A 21,206-nucleotide genomic window follows, 5' to 3' on the forward strand; every position below is an offset into this window, starting at 1 on the left:
TCGCGCACCCCTCCTGCTGATACACACTACGACTATTGAACTCACTCGAAATGTCCCGGAGGTGACCTCTCGCTCTGCATATTGCTTTCTACAGTCTCTCGCTTGTAGCTTATTGTTTAATATCTGATACCCATCTTGTCTTTTGCGTACATTTCAAAGTATCAAACCATTTGCGCCATGGTGGTGAGACTGGCAGCGGCCTTGTGGCCTATTGCGTTCCTCGTTCGACCTGCAATTTCCGCTGGATATGTAACTGCAAACTCCACAACGCCAGTCCAGAACAATCCGAATTGTACCTGCTATGTTGTCGAATCTGGTGACGACTCGCAGACTCCCCAATACTTCCAGTACTATCGCTTCTACGACTTTCGGAATCTTGCGGATAAAGCAGGAGAGTATCTGAAAACACCGGCCATTGTCGACGACTGGGACGAAGCTCCCAACCTTGATGTTGGACAGCCGAGCATTCTCAAGAGCGATGCATGGAATAAGGACTGGAACATACAGAACTGGAGCAAGAACGCTTCCGAGGACTTCCCCGTGCGAATGGTGAATTCGCCAGCAAACGTCTACTTGCAGCAAAACAACGACACCAACGACGCATTCACATACCTCACACTCCGGACGACCCGTGGCAATGGATTCCAGAGCGCGGCAGAGATTGAGAACCTGCAGAAGAACGTGATGCACACGTCGATGCGCGTCTCAGCGAGAGTGGTGGGGGACAAAGGAGCTGTCGCTGGCTTCTTCACCTTTTACGACGACGAAAATGAATCGGATATTGAGATCTTGACGGACGACCCTACAGATGTCATCCGGTACACCAACCAGCCATCGGTCGACAAAAGCGGTGACGAGGTTGCAGCAGCATCTCTTACGAAGACGAAGCTTCCGGCTTGGAACGAGTGGCAGAAGCACCGTATCGATTGGCTCGACAAGAACAGCTACTGGTACTTGAACGATAAGCAGGTCGCTGCGAACACGTACTCGGTGCCGCGAAAGTCGAGCTACCTGGTAATAAACATGTGGTCGGACGGCGGATCATGGTCTGGAAACATGACGGAGGACGGCTCTGCGGAGTTCCAGATACAATGGATTGAGATGACTTTCAATACGAGCGGAAAGGTGGAGGGTGACACAAGCCCCGACCCGAATAGCAAGAGAGCGGCTGAGCTACTTGATAAGAGGAAGGACGAGAAGTGCAAGGTTGTTTGCAAGATTGATGGTGTGAAGGAGTTGGGAACCCCGGAGGTTGTGAGCAGCAGCATGGCGACACGTGTGTCGCTCTCGTGGTGTGCCGTTGCAGTCATCGGGCTTACATCTTTGTGGGTAGGCTTGTAGGACACAGTGCCTGGAGTCTCGATCATCAGAACCCGTTGGGGTAGTACGAATGCATATATGCAATTTACTATGTGAAGGATTACATCCAATGGTGGATCCTTGTCTCTGCGCATGCAGTCTTCCATTAACTCGCGGTGACTTACAGCAGTGAAGCATCAATTCACCAATTGACTATCAATCGAGGAATGCGTGAGGATGCAAGCCAGGTCAGGGTCCATCGGGCACAGTGATGGCGAAGAAGTTTGTTCCTGGTTTGTTCGCAGAGTAGGCCTGGTTGAGTGTCCTCGGGCGTTGGGTGGGCACCGTGACGGCTGGATTAAAGCCTCGAAAATGTGGCTCTGTTCGTTGCGGCCGGAGCGCCCAGGCCGGCGCGAGATGCCATCGACAACAATACGACCGGACTAGCGTCAACACGGTGCGCATTTCGATTCCTCGCCAATCGGGCATGGCAACGCCGACGTGCAACACGCACCTGCCGTTGGGGTCGTGTGGCGTTTGTGTCCTGCCGCACGGAGCGAGCTAATTACAAAGGGTCCATACCCCGCGTACGTGAGCCCTGAATCCGAGCTCCAGGCACCGCCCACTTGAACCTCGCCCTTACCTCGACAACGCTGTCTATCTCGCAGCTGCAGCTGCACTACCGGCTAAAATGACTGCCTCAATCGACTCGGAGACACTGAAGCAATACCTAGCCGACGACCCGCCTTCCGTAGTCAATCTCGCCATCAAACCCCACTTCGAAGCTCTCAGCGACAAAGAGAAGCTCTACGCTCACCATCTCTCCCTGTGAGCCACATTTTACGGATACTAGTGATTTATGGTAAACTAACAAAACAATAGAGCTTGCTTTGCAGGATCCCGCATCGTTCTTCGCCAGGTGTCCCCCGAATCCGAACCCATCTACGACTTCATCGTCGCATTACACAAGCACGTCGAGGGCGACTACGCCAAGGCCGCGGATGATGCCAGCCTTTCCAAAGCAGCCGTTGATGCATACCTCAACTATGCCGCTCAGTTCTTGGGCAACATGGGCAATTACAAGTCGTTCGGCGACTCGAAGTTCGTGCCGCGCATCGAACCGAGCGAGCTGAAGGCCCTGGCCAAGCTGTCCCCGACGACACAGAAGCTATACGAACAGTTCGAGAACGCTATATACGCCGGGGAAGACATCGCGAAGTTGCACCTGGGCTACCCAAGCGCGGGCCACGTGTCTACCTACTACCCCGACAGCCCCGGCATTACGAAGGAGGACATTTCGGGCGTGAGTGACTTCCTAGAAGGCAAGCGATTATTGCCAGAGAATACGCGAATTCGCCAGACCAAAGAGGGCTTCGAGATCCTCATCGCAAGCGCTCAGAAAGACCCGGCGGCGGCGGACCGCGATCTCGATGAGAGCGAATGGACACTGCCCAGCGGCAAGAAAGTCAAGCTGGTTTTTGGCGACCATGCTAAGGAGATGGAGACTATTGCGCATCATATCGCCGAGGCGAAGAAGTATGCTGCGAATGACACGGAGGTCAAGATGACCGAGGAATACGTAAAGAGCTTTACTACTGGTTCTTTGGAAGCCTACAAGGAGTCTCAGCGACAGTGGATCAAGGACAAGGGCCCAGCGGTCGAGAGTGATATTGGGTTCGTGGAGACCTACCGCGACCCGCATGGCATTCGAGGAGAATGGGAAGGCTTCGTCGCAACGGTCAACAAGGAGCGGACAGAGGCATTCAGCAAGCTAGTGAGCGCTGCGCCTAAGCTAATTCCATTGCTGCCGTGGAAGGCGGAATTCGAGAAGGACACCTTCTTGAGCCCTGACTTTACCTCACTTGAGGTGCTTACGTTTGCCGGTAGTGGGTATGTCAAACCTTTCAATTACTTTCCAATGGTACACCGCTAACGATGCACAGTATCCCTGCCGGTATCAACATCCCGAACTACGACGACATTCGCCAGAACATCGGCTTCAAGAACGTATCACTAGGCAATGTTCTCTCAGCGAAGGCACCCAACGAGAAAGTCCCCTTCATTAAGGACAAGGATTTGGACGTATATCAGAAGTACCGCGACCCAGCTTTCGAAGTACAAGTCGGTCTCCACGAGCTTCTCGGCCACGGCTGCGGCAAGCTGCTCCAAGAGACTGCGCCTGGTGTTTATAATTTCGACATTAAAAACCCCCCAATTTCGCCCATCTCTGGTAAGCCCATCACGACCTACTACAAGCCCGGCCAGACCTGGGGCTCTGTCTTTGGTTCCCTTGCCGCGTCTTATGAAGAGTGCCGCGCCGAGTGCGTTGCCATGGCCCTCGGCTGCGATTTCTCCATTCTCCAACTCTTCGGCTTTGGTGATGGCAAAGAAGACATCAACGGCGAGCCCGGCGACATTCTCTATGCAGCCTACCTCCAGATGGCCCGCGCTGGTATTGCTGCGCTCGAGTTCTGGGACCCCAAGTCTCGCAAATGGGGCCAGGCGCACAGCCAAGCGCGCTTCACCATCCTCCGCACGTTCCTCAACGCCGGCGTCGAGTTCTGTGAGCTCGAGTGGAAGGAGAACGATCTGTCGGACCTCACCATTCGCCTCGAGCGCGACCGCATCCTTGACCTTGGCCGGAGCGCCGTCGAGGAGTATCTGCAGAAGCTGCACATCTACAAGAGCACTGCGGACTACGAAGCTGGAAAGAGGATGTACGAGGAGCTCTCGAATGTCGAGCCGTTCTACGAGAACAAGGTGCGCCCAGCGGTGCTGTCGAAGAAGCAACCGCGGAAGGTGTTTGTGCAGGCGAACACAGTGCTTGAGGGAGACAAGGCGGTGCTTAAGGAGTATGACCCAAGCCCGTCGGGTATGATTCAGAGCTACGTGGAACGAGAATATTTGTGAAGGAGCGAGTCAGCTATGCTGAGGCGTCTTGAACTGCATGAATGGGTAGGCAGCATTGCTTGTGCGTAGATGCATGGTGGCGTACTGGGGATGATCACGACGATACGACTCACGATGCTTGCTGTGGCTTGCTGGAGGTTTTAGACAACTTGGGTTGAATATACCTAGGGTAGAAACCATACAAATATACATACAGATTCGCCTTTCCGATCACACTGAACCTGCACTCGAATGTTCTGATCACACTACACCAATTCAATTCGAACCATCGGAGACCTACCAATTCCCTCGCCAGCTGATTCTCCCGCTCACCCCTCATACGCGATCAACATTCTACCGTAGCGCAGGACCCTGACTCCAACAGCACAGCATCATCCCATGGACCCTGCGGGGCGTGGACGGAACTTCTTCCCGCGAGACAACAACACGAGTGACGCCATTGCAGCTGATGTTCCCACGGGCAGTGACATCAGGCGGACTAGGATTCCGAGCGAGCGAGGTCCACTTGGTGCTTCCGCGGCGAGCCGCTGTGTGGAGCCCTTACCAGAGGGGACAGGGGGGTCGGTGTTAAGTCGGGTTCCTGAATAGGAAACTGCGCGGGTGATGATTGCTGGGTAAGGAGGGGAAGGGAAGGAGGGGCAGGTGGCGAATACAGCAGGCGATTGTATTTGCTGTGTGGCAAAGAGAGAAGTGGTGCAGCCACAGGCGATTGCAGACGAGGCAAGATGTAGCCCCGCGCGTCACTACACAGAGAGGACTTGAATGTGGATAATAGTAAGATTGGCCATGCTCTTGCATGACAAGGACTGGAAACATGTATCAAGTCTATAAACGCCCGCAAATGCCTGCTTTTCGTATAACAAACGGAACATGCTAAATGGTATCGGTCTAACCAGGGGCCGTGGGAAACCCCTCTAGCCATCGAGGATATTGCCTCGTATTACATCCTCCACCCCACGGACGCCGTGAGCTGTGTCGCGGTCTGCGACGTGGGTCTATTGGATGCAAGCAACGTCGGTTAAGAGCATAATGTAAGATCCAAGGGTATCTTTGGGTACTCAGTAAATCGACGCCATCTTCCAGATGTCGTTGAGCTTGGACGCAAGGCGCTTCTTCTCAAGCGTAAGCTCGATGACCTGCTGCCTGAGGCTCGCAATCTCCTCTTCTTGCATGCGCTTGGTGATGTCCTCGCGCGTCCTTGACTCGCGTGTCCTCGATGACTCGCGTGTGTGGGTGCCGGTGACGGAGCCGGTGGAGCCAGCAACGGAGATCTTGTCATCCTCGGGAAGCTCGACGTACTTCTCGAGTGTCTTGCGAGCGCCTCTTCGGTCGAGCGTGCGCATGGCCATGGTGATCTCACGCACGAAACGACCATCGTAGCGAAGGTCGTCACCGAAGAGGGTCTGCACGCCGAGGAGGGCGTTGGGGCTCGCACCACCCTCACGGGCAAGGGCTTGGAGTTCCTTGGCCATGGGGTCGTCGATCTTGTAGGTCTTGCCGTTCTCATCAATGCCACTGAGGTAGCGGAACCAAGCGGCGACGCAAAGTGTAAGGCGGCCGATGGGGCCACGGGATTCGATCTGCTCAGCGATGGAGGGGAGGATGAACTGAGGCATCTTTCCGGACCCGCCGAGGCAGATACGGGCGACCTCGTCCTTGAGAGTGGGGTTCGAGAAACGCGAGTGGAGCGTCTGAATGTACTCGTCGACATCAACACCGGGAATGGAGGGCAGGAGAGGCTTGACCTCTTCGTACCACAGGTCGTTGAGATATTGGGAGAAGAGCGGGTCGGCGATAACTTCGTGGACGTAGGTGAATCCTGCGAGGGAGGCAAGGTATCCCCTAAAGTAGCGTCAGTATAAGATCTCGGATTCTCAACAACTTGAATAACTTACATAGCAACGTGACCACCGTTCAGGAGTCGCAGCTTCATCAGCTCGAACTGCTCCACGTCTCTGACGGTAGGTACAACCTGCACGCCGACATCCTCGAATTGCGGTCGTCCATCGCTGAAGTTGTCTTCGAGCACCCACTGCATGAAAGGCTCGGTAACGACAGGCCAAGCGTCCTCGATACCAAACTGCTGCTTTAGGCCCTGCTTGTCCTCATCGACTGTTCGTGGAGTGATCCTGTCAACCATGCTGTTGGGGAAAGCTCCGTTCTCGGATAGCCATGCAGCCATGTTCGGCTCCTTGAGACGGGCGAATGCGAGAAGCATGTTACGGCTGATTGAGCCGTTCTTCTGCATGTTGTCGCAAGACATGACAGTGAAGGGCTTCAGGCCAGCCTTGTAACGCCTCGCAAGCGCGGCAGTGAGATATCCGTAGGTTGTGCGGGGTGGTCCATCACCAGTGAGATCAAACTGGATGTTCGGGTCTGAGACATCGAGCTCGTGTGTGTTTTCGTTGTAGTAGTAACCTGACTCAGTGATCGTCAAAGATACGATGTGGGTGTCCTTATCAGCCATCTTCGCAATCACGGCCTCCTCGTTGCCGGGTGCGAAAATGTAATCGGAAATTGAGCCGATAATGTGTGCGGAGCTTCCCCGAGCAGAGCGCTCGATGACGGTGTAGAGATGGTCTTGGGGCCCTAGTGCGTCTCGCATGGAGGCATCGAAGGGAGTGAGCCCAACACCGCATATTGACCACTCGTTGGCCGAAAATTTGGAGAGGAGGCGGTCGACGTAGACAGCAAGATGTGCGCGGTGGAAACCACCTACACCAACGTGGACAATACCATGCTTCAACTTTGTGCGGTCGTAATCAGGTGTTGTCTCGGCCTGCGAGAACTGTGCGAGGTTGGCATTGCTGAGCCTCAGCGGCGCCTCGGTGATGTGGGGCATTTTCTCGGTGAAAACGATGAACTGTCGGGTATCAAAAACAAAGAGCGAGACTGAGGAGGAGGATAAAAGCAGAGATCAGAGCCGGACAGCCACAGCGGGCAGCCGCCTTTTGAGGGGCAGTATAGTGGAGCATGAGCACGGCCCCATATGATGGCGATTAGGGTGGATCTTTCTCAGCTTCAGAAATTTCCAAGGGTCCAGATTATTGTGGGCTTAGAGCTTGTTCTTTTGACGGCCACTAGTTACATAGTGCGTCGCGAAACTTCTGCCAAGGATCGTGGACTTCCGCAGGTGGAGCGGAGAACACTGGAAGGTGTCCGCACTGGAGCCGAGCCGCTGTTACTGTGGGGTTCGACGCTGTTTTACAACGAAGAGCCACTTCGCCATGGTGTTTTGTATGCCATTGCACGGTCGCGGCGCCCAAAAGGTGACAGTTTCAGGGCGCTTTCGTGCGACCGGGGAAGTTCGCCTACGACGACTTTCAGAGTCTCGAACGGGGAAGCGGCAGGCGAGCAGTCCAGCTGATGAGGAGACTGGGGCTTCTCATTGTGCCATACTCTTGCTTGGAAATGGCCCGTCATTCGCGCTCACAGTGCCCGTACACCGAAGCATAGCATTGCGTATGCATCGTCTCGAGGGGCAATGAGTCAATGAGTCTAGCGAACTGCCCGCCCGGTCCCTAATGCCTTCCGCCGACCGTCGGTGTACTTGCGTATACTGTAGATATGTAAGCTATTCCGGCGGTCAGAAATTTCGGATGCTCAAAATTGTGTCAACGCTAAGAGATAAGCGTGAAGATGTCTCCGCGGTTATCAGTATGTTGTAGGTATGGCGGATCTTCGCCCCAGGCCCAATCAGCCCACAAAGCTGCTCACCGTGACCAGCAACTCATCTCATGTGAAAATCGCCACGGTGCAGGTGACTTGTCCAGCCGTTTGGGGGTCACTCCTTGGGGAAATTCGCGAAGCTTAGTCCCGTTGGCGCACGTGCGTGGGTCTCGGCCTACACCCGGAGCCTCCCAGAGCCTCCACTTCCACTCGGACTGGAGAGTCCCGCACTCCACGTTTTGGGCAACCCACGATCCTTGGCACTAGAGTTCCAATAGTTCGGGTGGCTGTGGCAGTGCGGTAGTCTGGCCGATTTCCTGGTCGCATGCTCGCTGTGTGACTCAGGTGTACATGGATAGAAACGGACGGGATTGTGCATGGAGAGCCGCAGAAAAAGGGGTCTCCTCGACCGCGGCTATTCCAGGCATCGGCACTCCATCTCCTTTTGTCGGGCGACTACCCTCATGTCTTTCGCACCTGCACAAATGAACACGATCACCTCGCAACTTTCTGGTCAATCTGCATAAGATTGATCGGCACATTTCGGCAAGAGCATACTTGTCCACCAAAATCCAGGGGATGATGTCTTACACGAGCACCGGGTGACTTGAAGCCGATCTAAGTCCGTTTTCTCGGATTGATAAAAGAAAAAGTTCCAAGCGACCACCCGGCACGATGTTTGCTGCACATCTCTCCTCCTACCTATCTTGCCCACGCTCAACTCCACGTTCTTATCAACGCCTGGCATCTGGAACCGAAGTCCCCCACACTAGCAGTTCGGTTCATCTACCAACGTATCCTCTCCGTCCGATCATTTGGGTTGCCTGTGACCCCCACTGAAACACTTGCAGACTCCGCCCGCGCACCTTACACCTGCCTAGTCAACTTTTCACTGGATGCATTCAGACCGCTCACATGAACACAATCGTGACACCTGTTGCATGACAACATGTCTGGACTTTGGAAGTCGACGAACGCGTATTTTGCACAGACATGGCATTGTACCGTAGCAGGGCAGGTGAAGACAGCTTGAGGCAGCGTTCAACCACAGTCCAGTTCGGAGCAGAGACTGTGAAAGACAGGCAGGAGAAGGCGACTTCGTCTTCATGTTGCTTATGATTACTAGAAGTCTTGCGTCGGAAGCTTGCTCACAATAGGAGTCTAATCTCGAGAGGTAGATTTCTTCATTGGTGCTGGCCCTTAAGCTGAGACTGCCTCCGCCTCCCAAGGCTGAGTTTTCTGTCTCGTAGATGGTGAGATTCCGATGACTTGAGCAACCCAAAGATATCTACGATACCGCAGGTATCCCTGAGGACATAATCACCCAATTCGGCGGTGGGGATGAACCCTAGGAACGGCCCGTTAGAAACCCACATTGCTGTCGGAAGTCGCTCCTTGTTTGCCAAGTTCTTGACTCGAGATGTCCAAACATTGAACGTATTGTAGTAACCGCCCTGGCCAACTTCTGGCCATGCATATGGGAATCAGTCACACATGTCTGGAGCATCAGTGTCGGATTGGAGACAGGAGAGACTCAAGGCCTAGCTTTGAACATAGTGGCCTTTAGTTTGCTGATTATTGGCGGACGGACGCGTTTGCTTCTATTTGTAGCTCTGCGCATACTATATCAGCAAGACGGTGAGTAATGGGAGCCGACAGAGGTCGGGAAGCCGTGGGTGGAAGGCGATAGTGATGGTCTGCAGAATACCTGTATTATAGGCATGTGTGGTGCTCGGACGTTCCGCAGCCAGCATGCACAAGCTACCATCTTCGCTGCACAGCCAGACATAGAGCAAGAAGCATTTCACTATACGGCGAACCTTTCCTGTAGTTCAATAACTTTCACACAGGGGCATAGAGTTCATGTCTGCATCCAGTGTCGAGTGCAAGTCTCATCAGTACCCTATCGATAAGCGTTACCGCCACCCGCGCCAACCCAGCCTTGCCCGCCCAAAAAGTTTACTAACCCACGCGCATCAGGCACCACACCACCTCTCCACGAACCGCACCCACACCACACTCTCCACCGCCTCACCCTCCCACAGACCACCCGTACACGCGCGCGCCAACCCCAAAAATGTCCGGCTACGCCCCGCAAACCTCCCAAACGGCCGACGCCTCAGCCATCGACATCCACTCGCGCGCCGTCTCCTACACCTGCGGCGACTGCGACGGCGACGTGCAGCTCAAGCGCGGCGAGCCCATCCGCTGCCGCAACTGCGGGCACCGCGTGCTGTACAAGAAGCGGACGAACCGGTGAGTCGGGCCCTGGAGGCAGTCAGGTGGAATGGAGTGGGAGCTGACGGTGGAGTAGCATGGTGCAATTTGAGGCGCGCTGAAAGCAACTGGAGTGAACTACACCGAACTGGATTGGATTGGATTGAGGGGAGTGGGAACGGTCGGTGCCATGGATTGGTGGATAGGCAAGGACGGGAAGGAAACGCGATGAGAGAATACGAACGACAGGAGCGGAGTATGGATGGCATCTGGCATGCGCGTATTGTTGCGATCAAGTGTGTAATCTCTCTTGGAGTTCCTCGGTGTACATGGTTGGGCCCACAATATCATACAGCATGCACGATTACCCGGCCATCGTCCTATTTAGCAGTTGCATGAATGTATTGCTTTACAATCTAGCCTGTGCGTGTCCACGCTCAAGCTCTACTTGATTCCTGTTAGAGATGAGCAGAAAAGCCCTTCTTCAATCGTATTGTAGTTTGTCTTGCTCTGTTATCGTTGTTGTCCTGCTGTAGTGGACACAATCCACAAAACTTTATAGCACGCTGGAACGGCAGGCTGGAACGGCACGAAATACGGTCACGGAAACACAATACGAAAAACCCGACGCTGGATTATCACTCCACAGCACCAACATATGCATTTGTCCTGCAAATATGATCCCTATCACCAACATTCCCAACAACGATTTCCAGCCCACATGCCAAGATGCATTCGTAGTAGGAGAAAAGTACCAACCCCAGCCGAGCATTGGTAAATGATAGGTAGCAGCGCGAGAATTTCTTTGACTGATGAAATCGAAGGTCAGGACCAACAAAGCTCGATCATAGCCTCATGCCGTCGTAGCCAGCAGGACTGGGTATCTAGTTTCCTCTGTAAGCGTCGAAACGCTTGTACGTGTACCCGATGAAGGGCAGGTTCATTTCCGCCGCCGCGTCGTCGCCCGCCTGCGCCGTCTGCGCACGCAACGCAGCACTGGTATCGTTCTGGTCGATCTCGTCAATGGGGAAGTACTGTGTGTCGACATTGGATTGCAGCTTCGGCTCGAATGGCGCACGGATACGGCGCAGACCGTCCCACTGTACACCGCGGAAGAAAGGATGTTGCCGGATTTCACTGGCCCCACCAATACGGCCCAGGCGATGTTCGGCATCGCAAATCAAGCTAGACAGGCATTAGTATGACTCGCAAACACGAGAATCAACACATCATGTACTCACCGCTTTACAAAATCCTCGGCCTCAGCTCCCAGCTGCTGGTCCGGGGGGAAGTGCAGATTCCGCGGCCAGTCCACAATCTTGCGGTATGTGTCATGCGGCTCCTCAGCGCAGAACGGAGGCCACCCGATCAGACACTCGAACATGATAGTCCCAACCGACCACCAGTCACAGCCATAGTCGTAACCTTGGCCACTGAAGATCTCGGGCGCAATGTAGTCGGGAGTACCCACAGTGGAGTATGCCAGCTGGCGACGGGACTTTCTCCAGGTGTTGATCTGCGCACGGTTGCTGACGGTAAGCTGGATCTGGTCCAAGTTCATTGAGTTCCGGTTTTCCCTGTTCGACTTGTGTGCGCCACCAGCCAGTAGCTTCTTGTAGTAACCGGCCTCGTGCTCCTTATGGAAACCGGTCGAGAGACCAAAATCAGTGAGCTTGATGTGGCCACCACGATCCAGGAGGATGTTGTCAGGCTTGATATCACTGCTCAAGGTTAGCACCCAAAAGCATAGCTTCTGTCTTGGTCTGGCTTACCGATGGATGAAACCAAGCTTGTGGACAGCCTCTATAGCAAGAGTGATTTCGGCCATGTAAAAACGCGTGATGTCTTCAGTGAAGATTTCATACTTGATCAGCATAGTCATTAGATCACCGCCAGGCAAGAACTCCATAAGCATGTAAAGGAAGGTGCTGTCTTGGAATGTCGTGTGCAGCTTGACGACCCACGGGCTATCCGACTCGGCGAGGATATCACGCTCCGAGCGGACGTGGGCAAGCTGGTCCTTCTTGAACTGTAGAAAGTTGGCACATGCACATGCGAGCGAGGGATATAATAAAACGAACCATTTCAGCCTTGACAAGCGACTTGAGGGCGTAGATCTTGCCATCGTTCCTCCTTTGGACAAGCTTGACCTCTCCGAAAGCACCCTTGCCAATGATCTTTAGTGTGGAAAAGTTCTCTGGTCGCTCCTTGGTTCGGAGGAAGCGAAGGTACTCGGCCTCCTGTCGTCGCATGGACTGCTCCTTCTGGGCTTTGCGGTTGTCGGATATAGAGGGCTCCTTCATGATGGATTCCATTTCCAAAGCACTGCTCCAATGTTAGCCGTGTGTCTTGAGACCCTCTGTTCAGGTCTGCATACCGCTGGTTGCGATCCCGCGCTCGCTGCACGCTGTCCTTGAAGAAGGTGCTGACAAGGTTGATCGAGACCTTGGCCTGGCGCAGCACATTGTCCGAGTACTTCTCCGGCGTCTTTGGCGGAGGCTCCTCGTCGTTCAGCGAAGGCTGCCGTGGGTGGTGACCATATCCTCCTCCATACGGGTAGCCCCTGTTGTCAGCGGTCCGGGGCCGCTGCTGGCTCGGCGAGGGCTGGCGGCCGCCGTAGGGACTCCCAGAACGACCGCTGCCGCCGAGGTGCTGCTGCTGGAACTGCTGGGCAAGCCCATTGGCAGCTTCGTTGAAGCGGCCAGCGTTGGGGGCCTGCAGGTTTCCCTGTTGTCCCTGGTACTGAGCCTGCTGGTAGGGGTTCATGAAGTAGCCATTGCCGCCCGCGTATCCGTTGCCCTGCTGAGCGCCCCACACCTCCTGCTGGCCGGCCTGGTTCGGGTAGACGGGCTGGGGGAAGGTGGACGGCGTGGTGGGGTACTGCTGCTGTCGTTCACCGCCGCCGAAGCCAAAGGCGAGGTTCAGGCGGTTGCCCTGCTGTTGCTGCTGCTGGTTGTTCATGGCGGGCTGCAGTTGGCGTGGAGGGGCACCGGGATGGCGTCCCTAGGAGGGCGTTTTGTGTCTGGCGGCCGTGGTGGGAGGGCGGGTGCGGGCGAAGGATGTGGCCGCAATTCGAGGGGCGTGGGCGTGGATGCGGGCGGGGACAGGCAGGTCGGGCCAGGTCGCAGCTGCCCAGGAACACGCCGTGTGTTGTCTCGCCGAGCACGGGCTGGTAGTGCACTGCACGAGCAAGCAGCAGAGTCAAGTGAAGGGGAAAGGAGCACACGGCAGAAGGGAGTCGGTCGCAAGAGAGCTCGAAGTCAGGGATAACTCAAACGGCGAGACAATGGGCGCCGTCCCATGCGGTTTAGCGCACGCTTAGTGCAGCGACATGGTCGGCGCTCTCACCACAGCCAGCGTGCGATGCGAAGGTGATGCGGGCACGGCGGGGACCAGACGCCAGCACACGGCGGCGTGCATGCTCTCTGCGCGACCCGCTGTACGCTTGCGTTACGCTGCGGCGCCGTGCGAGCTCCCTTCCCTTCCCTTCCCCTCCTCCCCGCTCCAGTGCAGGCACGGCACACACCGAGCACGCACCGGACCGCTACCGCGTATCGATAGGGACGCCCCGATGCTCGAGCAATCCACGTCCCAAGCTCGGCCCAGGCACTGCTGCACCGCGTCACCAACCAAGGCTGAGACGATACCTGTGCATTCCGCCACGTGCGGACTCGTCTGTTGTTGCCAGCTTGAGCGACACACGGCACCGCCAGCGCCCATTGTCGGCCTGCTGCCCTACGCACGCACGCGAGCGCCGTGGCAGATGCACAGATGCAAACTTCCGCAGCGTCGGGCAGCATCCCGCGACTTCACGCGCTGACTGAATTGCACCGCCCTCGACACAGTGTCCGCAGGCATGCGTCTGTATGACCACCCGCTATTGATTCGATAGCCTACATCACGCCATCCTGCTGCCTATATCCTCCCTTGTAACCCTTCACGACGTTCCATGGTCCCACGGTACAGAACGCGAACTGGCTTCCACTCCCGGTGCGCTACGCCTGTCAATCCGTATCCCAGGCGTATGGCACCGTCTTACATGCATCACGTCCAAGTTTCACACAATTCCTGCAAAATCACCCATCTCTGCACGCGGCAATGCTACCATTGGTCTTCACTCTACTGCTACACCTGTTCTCCCACCAATGTCGAGCATCAAGCATCCAACCATTAAATCATTATGTACAACGGTAATGGGCTGCTCGCCAGGTAATCAACTAATACAATGGTAGACAAAACTCGCAAAGCTGTTGCAGCATGCAGCTGTCACCGGAGAAAGGGTATATAACTTGTGGCCATAATTGGTCCACCGATCGAATGTGTCCGAAGACCAGGGCCTCAGCCGCGGGCAACTGCCTCAGCAACGGGGCATGTGGTGCAAAATAATACGAGAATGCAACCCTTGCTCCAGTGTAAATGCCATGTCCGGGAAACGCCAAATGTCGGAAGGGATGCTAAGGGGAGACACGGCCGTGTCTGGAGAGAAGGAAAATATTATAATCGGCTAAGTGAAGTAGGGAGAGTCGTTTCGAACGCTCGGCGTTATGCATCGTAATCAAGATCATGCTTGCGTCATGAGGGCTTGGACCTTCTCGCGTTCGGCGACAATATCGGCCTGAAGCTTCCTGGTCTGCATCATGGCTTCGTCTCTGCAATTGGATTAGCAACCTGTCGGCCAGAGAATGGCAATGGGACTTACCTCTGGAACTGGAGATCGGCAACCTCCATCTGAGCCATGTTCATACGGCCCACGACCTCCTCCATCTCGTGGTCGGCATCTCTCAGAGCCTTTTCAAGCTCCTCAACACGCTTCTCGAGAAGCTCGGTCCTAGTGGCTTCGGCCATGGACATCGCTGGCCCACTCGTGGTCTGGCTCAGGCGAGGCGCCCTCTGTGCAAACACTGGCGATGTCGGCATCTTCGGCGACAAAGCAGCGGGGCTTAGCAGGCCAGACTTTGCGCGGCGCAATTGGTTCGTGTTGCTCTCCTTAAGAGCTTGTACCTCGACCTCGTGCTTGGAGATAGCCTCCTCTGACGATTGCTGGGCAGTCATGACCTTCTCTTCCGCGCTCTTGAGTCGTCGCTCCAGCTCGATGATTTTTTCTGTGGACTTTTCCTGCTCTTGCTCACCACGAGCGACCGCGTCCGTCAGTCGTTTGCGCAGTGCTCTATTCGACTCAAGCTGCTGCTGGATCTTGCTAGAAAGCTCATCCATGCGAGTTGCTGCTGCAAAGAGCTCACTGCTCAGATGTTGTTCCTTGCCCAAGTGTTCAAGCTCGGACCGTTGCAGTGCTCGGGCCTGCTGGCGATACTGCTCGGCTTCTTTCTGCGCATAATCGCGCTCTGCTTCCGCATCCGAGATGCTTCGCTTCAGCAGATCTAGGGTTCGCTCAGCCTCTTCACTGGCATCGCCTAGTGAATCTTCCGACTCCATCTGCTTGATGCGGGCGAGCGACAAGGCGTGCGTGGTTCGTAGTTCATTGTACGATTTGTCGAGCGAGTAAGGCTGGTTCTCGATCCGAATCTCAGGGATGGTAATGTCGTTTTCGGTCAGTAGTTCGCGAAGAGACGATGTCTCCTGTTGGGCACGGTCCAGGTCCATACGAAGTCCACGGAGGCCATTTTCGCACTGGAACTTTTGTTCAAGAGCGTCGTCAGCTCTACGTCTGAGCGAGTTTACCTCACCCCTCAAGCTGGCAACCTCTTTATGGAATGCCGTGCGCCGAGGCGTGAGATTCAGCGCATTGTCTCGTTCCATTTCCAGTTCCTTGATGCGCCTCTCGAAGTCTCTTTGCTGCATCTCCTGTCGTTGCAGAAGGTGCTTGAGAGCCTTGTGAAGGGCATCCCGTTGCTCTTCTAGCTCCTTGACTGGGTTGCCCATTGCGAGTGGAGATGATCCCTCCAGGGGTGATGCGGCGCCGGATTTATCCTTGACCGAATTGGACCGCTGCAGTGAGCCTCTCTTGCTAGCAAAACCAGAGCTTCGAGCGAGGGAATTTGATCGCGATAGGCCCACGCGCGGATTGGTCTTCTGCGGAGACTCTCCTTCCTCAGCAATAGCCCCGATCGGTTGGAAGCGAGTGGCTTGCGGTGTCATCTCCTGCTGCAACCTCCGCGCGTTGACAAGCATTTGGTTCTCTGTTCGCAGTTGCTGGATTTCCTGTTGCATGCGCGTCGTCTCGTACATGAGGCTTTGTGTATCGGCCGCTTCGGACTCTAAGCCTTCGAGGCGAGCTCTGAGCTGTGGCACTACCTCGTCGCGGAGATTGTCTCGTTCGTTTCGGTGTTGTTCAAGCTCATCCCGAAGGGCTGTCAATAGATCTTCAAAGTTCTCTTTGACCTGTCTTTCTTCAGCCAAACGTCTTTGAGCATCTTGTAAAGAGGCCTCGAGCTCTTTGACTTTCGAACCACCAGCAGCAGATGTGCCAGATGGACCGCTGACCTTGTCTTCAAGTTGCTGGACTTGTTCTTCAAGGTCGCGACGACGGCGCAGTTCGTCCGACAAGCGTTCTGCCATCTGCACCTTCAAAGTGGCACGTTCTTGCTCTGCTTTCCTACGCAGCGTCTCGACCTCCTCCAGCTTGCTCTCAGGGTCCGAGATGGGGAAGCGGATGGAACTGGCACCCGAGTCCGAATAGTAATCGCTCGTTCGTCGGTTGTCCACTGACATGGTGGTCATGGTTTCCGATTTCCATCGCTCCACCTCGTCTTCCAGCTCCATCTCCCTGCGGATGGAAGCAGCCAGCTCCGAGCTGACCTCGCGAAGCTCGCGCTCTAGCTCTTCGACATGAGCATTCATTTGGGGCGACGATGATAGAAGTGGCGTCCCAGGAACGTTGAAGTAAGACGGCTGAGACAAGGAATTTGCCATGGGGATGTTTAGGCCAGTCGGCTTTGTCTTGGCTGGCATTCCTTGTTGCTTAGGAAATCGCGGGGAAGCGGCAGGCGACAAAGACTTTTCCGAGAATGTGGTTGTGGGCGACTCGCCGCCGTTTTGCTTGGCTGAGTTCCAGCCGAAGAATGAAGAGAAGCCTGCGGCCGGGGACTTGGGTTTGACGGGCCTCGCCTGTTCTTCCTCGCGATCTTCGTCCGTCTCGTATAGATCGTCAATAAAATCTTCCGTCACTCCGTCCAGTTTCAATCGCAAGTTGGGTGGTGGTCGGACTTCTGCTGTGTTGTATGCTGGCATATTCGGCATAGTAGGTGAGCGCGCGTGCTGTCCTTTCGCCGAAGCTCTCAGTTCTTCTAGTCTGCTCTGTCGGTGTACTTGAAAGCTGCTGGCAGACCGATCATGCCTTGGTAGGGGGCCCGAGGAGACGCGACCGTTGTTCGAGGAGAGAGAACTCTGTCTGTCAGGATATTTCGGGGCAGTCGCAGTTAAAGGAGTCTGGCCGTGGGGCTGTCTGGGAGGGCTGTCAGCATGAGGACGTTCCAGAGGCGCGAGGGTATAGCAGGACTTACTCGTCAAGGTTGCGCGGTATCAAGTCAATGAGGCCAACGCTGGAGGCGGGAGACGGCAACGCAGCGGCGCGGCGAGGGTCTTGGGACTGTCGATTAAGGATATTGCGCCCGTTCTGTCGATCGGGTGCCACGCCAGTGCCGTTGTTCAATTCAGCCGGCGAGTATCGTCCCACAACGGGCGATCCTGGGGGCAGGGGCTTCCGTCGCAATGGGGATTGGACGGCCGTGGGTGGTGCAGGTTGGGTAGCTTGCGAGCGCGTGAAGGACGCGAACGAAGGGATGGCAAGAGCAGCGAGGAAGGCAGGCTTTGCTCGCGGGGGAGACGAGGTGGAAGGCGCACCCCCAGACGGGTCTGACTGGGGCGCTTGCATATTAACGATTAATCCCCAGCTCAAGTCATGATCTTGCACAAAGTTGCTCGCCCAGCGTGGTGGAAGAGTGCTGGCGCAGAAAGGAGAGGCCCAGACTAGCGCATGAACGGGTTCAGGTCCTCAGAGCGCCCTGGTGTGTAGATCGCGGGCGTGGAATTGGCTGTCGGCGAGGCGCAAGTGCCCACTCGTGGCGGCGGTTGGAGGCTGGCTTTGTGCGATGTGGATCTGGCGGCTAAGGGGCATGCAGGAACGCGCGCGGCACCAGCCAATGGGGCGTATGCAGGGACAGGGGCGACGCGCTGGGGAGACGAATGCGCGCGGGCGGCGGAGGGAGTCGATATTGATAACGGTGGGCATGTCGGGGGTAGGAGATTTGATGCTGAGAGACTGCCGTAGCTGGCCTTCACTTGTCGCGGTGTCCGGCAGCGTACAGCCCGCTGACATGCTCTCAGCAGTCGTGTTCATGCTTTAGTGTCTGTCTCCTCCGTGCGCTTGAAACACGTCCCGCTCCGGTACAGCCTAACCTCCAGCCTCGCCGACCCTCATTACACCTGGAACTCTACCGCAGTAGTTCGCAGACGGCGCACTTCACGACGACGGGTGGCTTCGGTCGCGCATGCAACCTTCCCTTTGCTGCTGTGCGCATCTTCTCCATTCGTGGCGTGCAACTCTCTACAAGTCCGTAAGGTGCCTCAAAAAGGCAGCCACTGCAATGCGGAAAATGTGATTCCCCACATGCCCGGCAGGGGAGGGGCAGCCAGTGAACAGCGCAGACAGAACGGCGCGCCAGGATCGGGAGCCTCGTTTGGACGCCTCGCTTGTGATGGACAAGGTCGTCGGCTCGGCCGCGTCCCTTGGCCACGACGAAAGGAGCGTCGCAATCTCACTGTGCACATCATCCGGATAGACTCCGAGTCAGCTTGATATCGGAACGGAATAACCTGCTGGCCGATCAGGTCTCGGGAGTCTGTGACCGTGCGCGTCACCGGTAGCTGTCATTCATGCCGCAGGCCTGGAGCACCGTTTGTCACGTCCACTCGTTGTGCGCGTCCAACAACATGCCCTTCCATAGCATATTCTACTGAGGCACTCATAGCATAGTCCTCCACCATGGCGTTCCATTCCCCTCGGCAGTCGCAGAATTACTACGACTTCAACCCCTCCACCCCACCACCACCGCCGCCCAAGCCCTCCGCGCACTCCAGCGGAACAGCGACACCGCAGACCGGCCCCCCGCTCCCTCCACCGCCGCAATCCTCCCAACAGTCAGCCTCTCAGCCCTACCCCCAGGGCTCGCAGACACAACCCCGCCAGCCCGCCGTTTCACCGCCCGAAGATGGTTGGCTGCCGGATGTTTTGAAGGACAAGGCGTACGTCATCGTTGAAACGCATGATGTCGGATGCTGAACTGGGCCAGGACGGTCGACCTCCACCACGTGTTGCAGACCGCCGAACTACAGCATGCGCTGATCCACAACCCTGAGACGGCGCATCCCTCGGTTCCCGCGTCCACGGCTCCGCTGCAGGCATTGCTTGCGCAGAATGTCACACTGGCTGAAAGCTTGAAGCAGCTCGAGGCGCATCTCCAGCGCCAGAGGGACAGTACGCAGTCGCGGCTCTTATCATTAAAGGCTTCTGAGCGGCAGTGGAGAGCGAAGCAGGCGGAACAAGATGAGGTTTTGCGCGAGTTTAGCGCTCCTGCGTTATACCAGAGACTGACTGCCGCGGTCGGAGAACAGGAAGCTCTTTGTAGAGGCCTTGAAGAGAGCTTTCTCGAGGGCGAGGGCGCTGGTGGCACAGATGCCGTTGCGAGCGAGCGCGAGGTGACCGAGTTTGTGCGCAGGCTTCGAGATGGACGGAAAGTAGCATATCTGCGAGCGGAGAGAAAGGAACGATGGGACGAAGGTCGGGTTGGCGGTTGGCGATGATCTCACAGAGCGGCCAACCTTGCATGCATCTGCGATGAGCAGGTGCACATGTGCAACAGTGGTTTATTAGCCTGCTGAGGCACTGCAGGCTCGCGACATAAACGGTTTGGGCGCCGTTTGTGGTCTAAAGGGTTCAACGAACAGCATATTCATATGCTCTACGTTAGCTAGAGGTGACTTATGTCCCTTAAACACTCTTAGTGTAGACACACATACCGGTCGCGGAAAGAGAGAGTTGGGTATAGATTTTGCAAATCCCCATATAAAACATCTATCAGCCATGCTCCAAGCGCTAGTATGCGAACGACCTCCCGCACCAGTATGTTACAACATCAATGTACAAATCCTTATGCAACGTTCCCACCACCGTCTGGCAATTGCTGTCTTCCATGCCTGTGCCGTGTCTTATGCTCCGCCTGCTTCCTCTGTCGAACCCCGGCCCTCGCCTCTACTCCAGTCAAGTATTCCCTTCCCCATGCTCTACTCCCAGATGCCGAACCACCTCTTCACTCGCCTTCTCCGAATACCATCCTCTCCAATATAGTACCTCGGATCCTCGACGTACTCCTCGCCCCTCTCTTCAGCTTCCCTTATCCTCTCCAACCGGTATTGCTTCCTCTTCTCGATCTCCTCCTCTTTCTTCAGTCGCTTTTCCTGCACAATCTGCGTCTGGTGCGCAACGTGCATCCTGTAGACCTCGATGAAGCGACTGGTCGTTTCGAAGGGGTGGCGGAAGAACTCTTTGCGCGTGGGCACGAGCTCGCCATAGATGGTCTTAGACATGAAGTCCATGTACCAGGCGGCGATTGCGAGGGAGACGAGGATGCCCTGTTGAGGAAGTCAGCACAAATCAAGTATTCAAGGTTGCTGCGCGAAGAGGATCGCGAGGTAGATGGCGGAGGCGTACCAAGGTTATCCAAAGGTGGATGACCCGATTGTTCAAGAACCAGTGCGAGAAGGTTCCCTCTGGACTCATCATATTCGGGTACTTCTTCGTAGCCATTCGCTTCTTGTCCTCCTCTGTCAAGGCCGGGCCGTAGCTACGATAGCTCGTCTCGCTTCGCGGCGTGCGCTTGCCGTGGGATGGTGGTCGATACTTGTCGGGTTGCGGTATTGTGGGTGCAGCTTGTTGTTGTTGCCGCTGTCTTCTTTGGAATTGTTCTGAGAGCGTCTTCGGAGTCGACGACGATGAGGCATGGCGGAGGGTTGTTGCATACGAGAGCGGGAGGAAGGCGCGCGGGGCCGGTCGAAGGAGGAGAGGCGCTCTGGGTAGGAGCAAACGCGGTATTGACTGTAGCGTCGCCATTGTGAATGCGGCACGACGTTGCGCAGCACAGTTGTTGTGTGGAAGA

At 55.8% G+C, this 21,206-nt stretch overlaps 8 protein-coding genes across 8 annotated transcripts; 4 read left to right on the forward strand and 4 right to left on the reverse strand.

Annotated features, from left to right (window-relative positions):
- Positions 1-177: 177 nt before the first annotated feature.
- Positions 178-1,341, forward strand: CC84DRAFT_1080127 (concanavalin A-like lectin/glucanase; the record flags this gene model as incomplete). The annotated part of the gene is made up of 1 exon (XM_018173878.1): positions 178-1,341. The coding sequence occupies one exon, from the start codon at positions 178-180 to the stop codon at positions 1,339-1,341; it is 1,164 nt and encodes a 387-aa protein (XP_018043255.1).
- Positions 1,342-1,990: 649 nt separating this feature from the next.
- Positions 1,991-4,209, forward strand: CC84DRAFT_1171540 (dipeptidyl-peptidase III; the record flags this gene model as incomplete). Its single annotated transcript, XM_018179916.1, has 3 exons — positions 1,991-2,127; positions 2,182-3,189; positions 3,243-4,209. 3 exons carry the CDS (start codon positions 1,991-1,993, stop codon positions 4,207-4,209), a joined length of 2,112 nt encoding a protein of 703 aa, XP_018043256.1.
- Positions 4,210-5,149: 940 nt separating this feature from the next.
- CC84DRAFT_1183421 (uncharacterized protein) lies at positions 5,150-7,051 on the reverse strand (the record flags this gene model as incomplete). The annotated part of the gene is made up of 3 exons (XM_018180686.1): positions 5,150-5,204; positions 5,509-6,051; positions 6,105-7,051. The coding sequence occupies 3 exons, from the start codon at positions 7,049-7,051 to the stop codon at positions 5,150-5,152; spliced, it is 1,545 nt and encodes a 514-aa protein (XP_018043257.1).
- Positions 7,052-9,955: 2,904 nt separating this feature from the next.
- Positions 9,956-10,138, forward strand: CC84DRAFT_1078275 (uncharacterized protein; the record flags this gene model as incomplete). The annotated part of the gene is made up of 1 exon (XM_018173794.1): positions 9,956-10,138. One exon carries the CDS (start codon positions 9,956-9,958, stop codon positions 10,136-10,138), a length of 183 nt encoding a protein of 60 aa, XP_018043258.1.
- Positions 10,139-10,549: 411 nt separating this feature from the next.
- On the reverse strand, positions 10,550-13,445 carry CC84DRAFT_1136021 (serine/threonine-protein kinase cot-1). Its single transcript, XM_018176083.1, has 5 exons — positions 12,473-13,445; positions 12,177-12,420; positions 11,868-12,124; positions 11,337-11,816; positions 10,550-11,280 (listed from the first exon to the last, which is right to left on the reverse strand). Exons 1-5 carry the CDS (start codon positions 13,054-13,056, stop codon positions 10,980-10,982), a joined length of 1,866 nt encoding a protein of 621 aa, XP_018043259.1. The 5' UTR covers positions 13,057-13,445; the 3' UTR covers positions 10,550-10,979.
- A 758-nt stretch (positions 13,446-14,203) lies between these two features.
- Positions 14,204-17,926, reverse strand: CC84DRAFT_1227628 (uncharacterized protein; the record flags this gene model as incomplete). The annotated part of the gene is made up of 3 exons (XM_018183616.1): positions 14,204-14,744; positions 14,795-17,497; positions 17,556-17,926. 3 exons carry the CDS (start codon positions 17,924-17,926, stop codon positions 14,657-14,659), a joined length of 3,162 nt encoding a protein of 1,053 aa, XP_018043260.1. The 3' UTR covers positions 14,204-14,656.
- An 830-nt stretch (positions 17,927-18,756) lies between these two features.
- Positions 18,757-20,148, forward strand: CC84DRAFT_1160151 (uncharacterized protein). Its single transcript, XM_018177422.1, has 2 exons — positions 18,757-19,296; positions 19,344-20,148. Exons 1-2 carry the CDS (start codon positions 19,037-19,039, stop codon positions 19,852-19,854), a joined length of 771 nt encoding a protein of 256 aa, XP_018043261.1. The 5' UTR covers positions 18,757-19,036; the 3' UTR covers positions 19,855-20,148.
- CC84DRAFT_1255063 (uncharacterized protein) lies at positions 20,069-21,199 on the reverse strand. The gene is made up of 2 exons (XM_018184504.1): positions 20,762-21,199; positions 20,069-20,682 (listed from the first exon to the last, which is right to left on the reverse strand). Exons 1-2 carry the CDS (start codon positions 21,158-21,160, stop codon positions 20,335-20,337), a joined length of 747 nt encoding a protein of 248 aa, XP_018043262.1. The 5' UTR covers positions 21,161-21,199; the 3' UTR covers positions 20,069-20,334.
- Positions 21,200-21,206: the final 7 nt, after the last annotated feature.

Source organism: Paraphaeosphaeria sporulosa, assembly GCF_001642045.1.
Source record: "Paraphaeosphaeria sporulosa strain AP3s5-JAC2a unplaced genomic scaffold CC84scaffold_1, whole genome shotgun sequence".
NCBI lineage: Eukaryota > Fungi > Ascomycota > Dothideomycetes > Pleosporales > Didymosphaeriaceae > Paraphaeosphaeria > Paraphaeosphaeria sporulosa.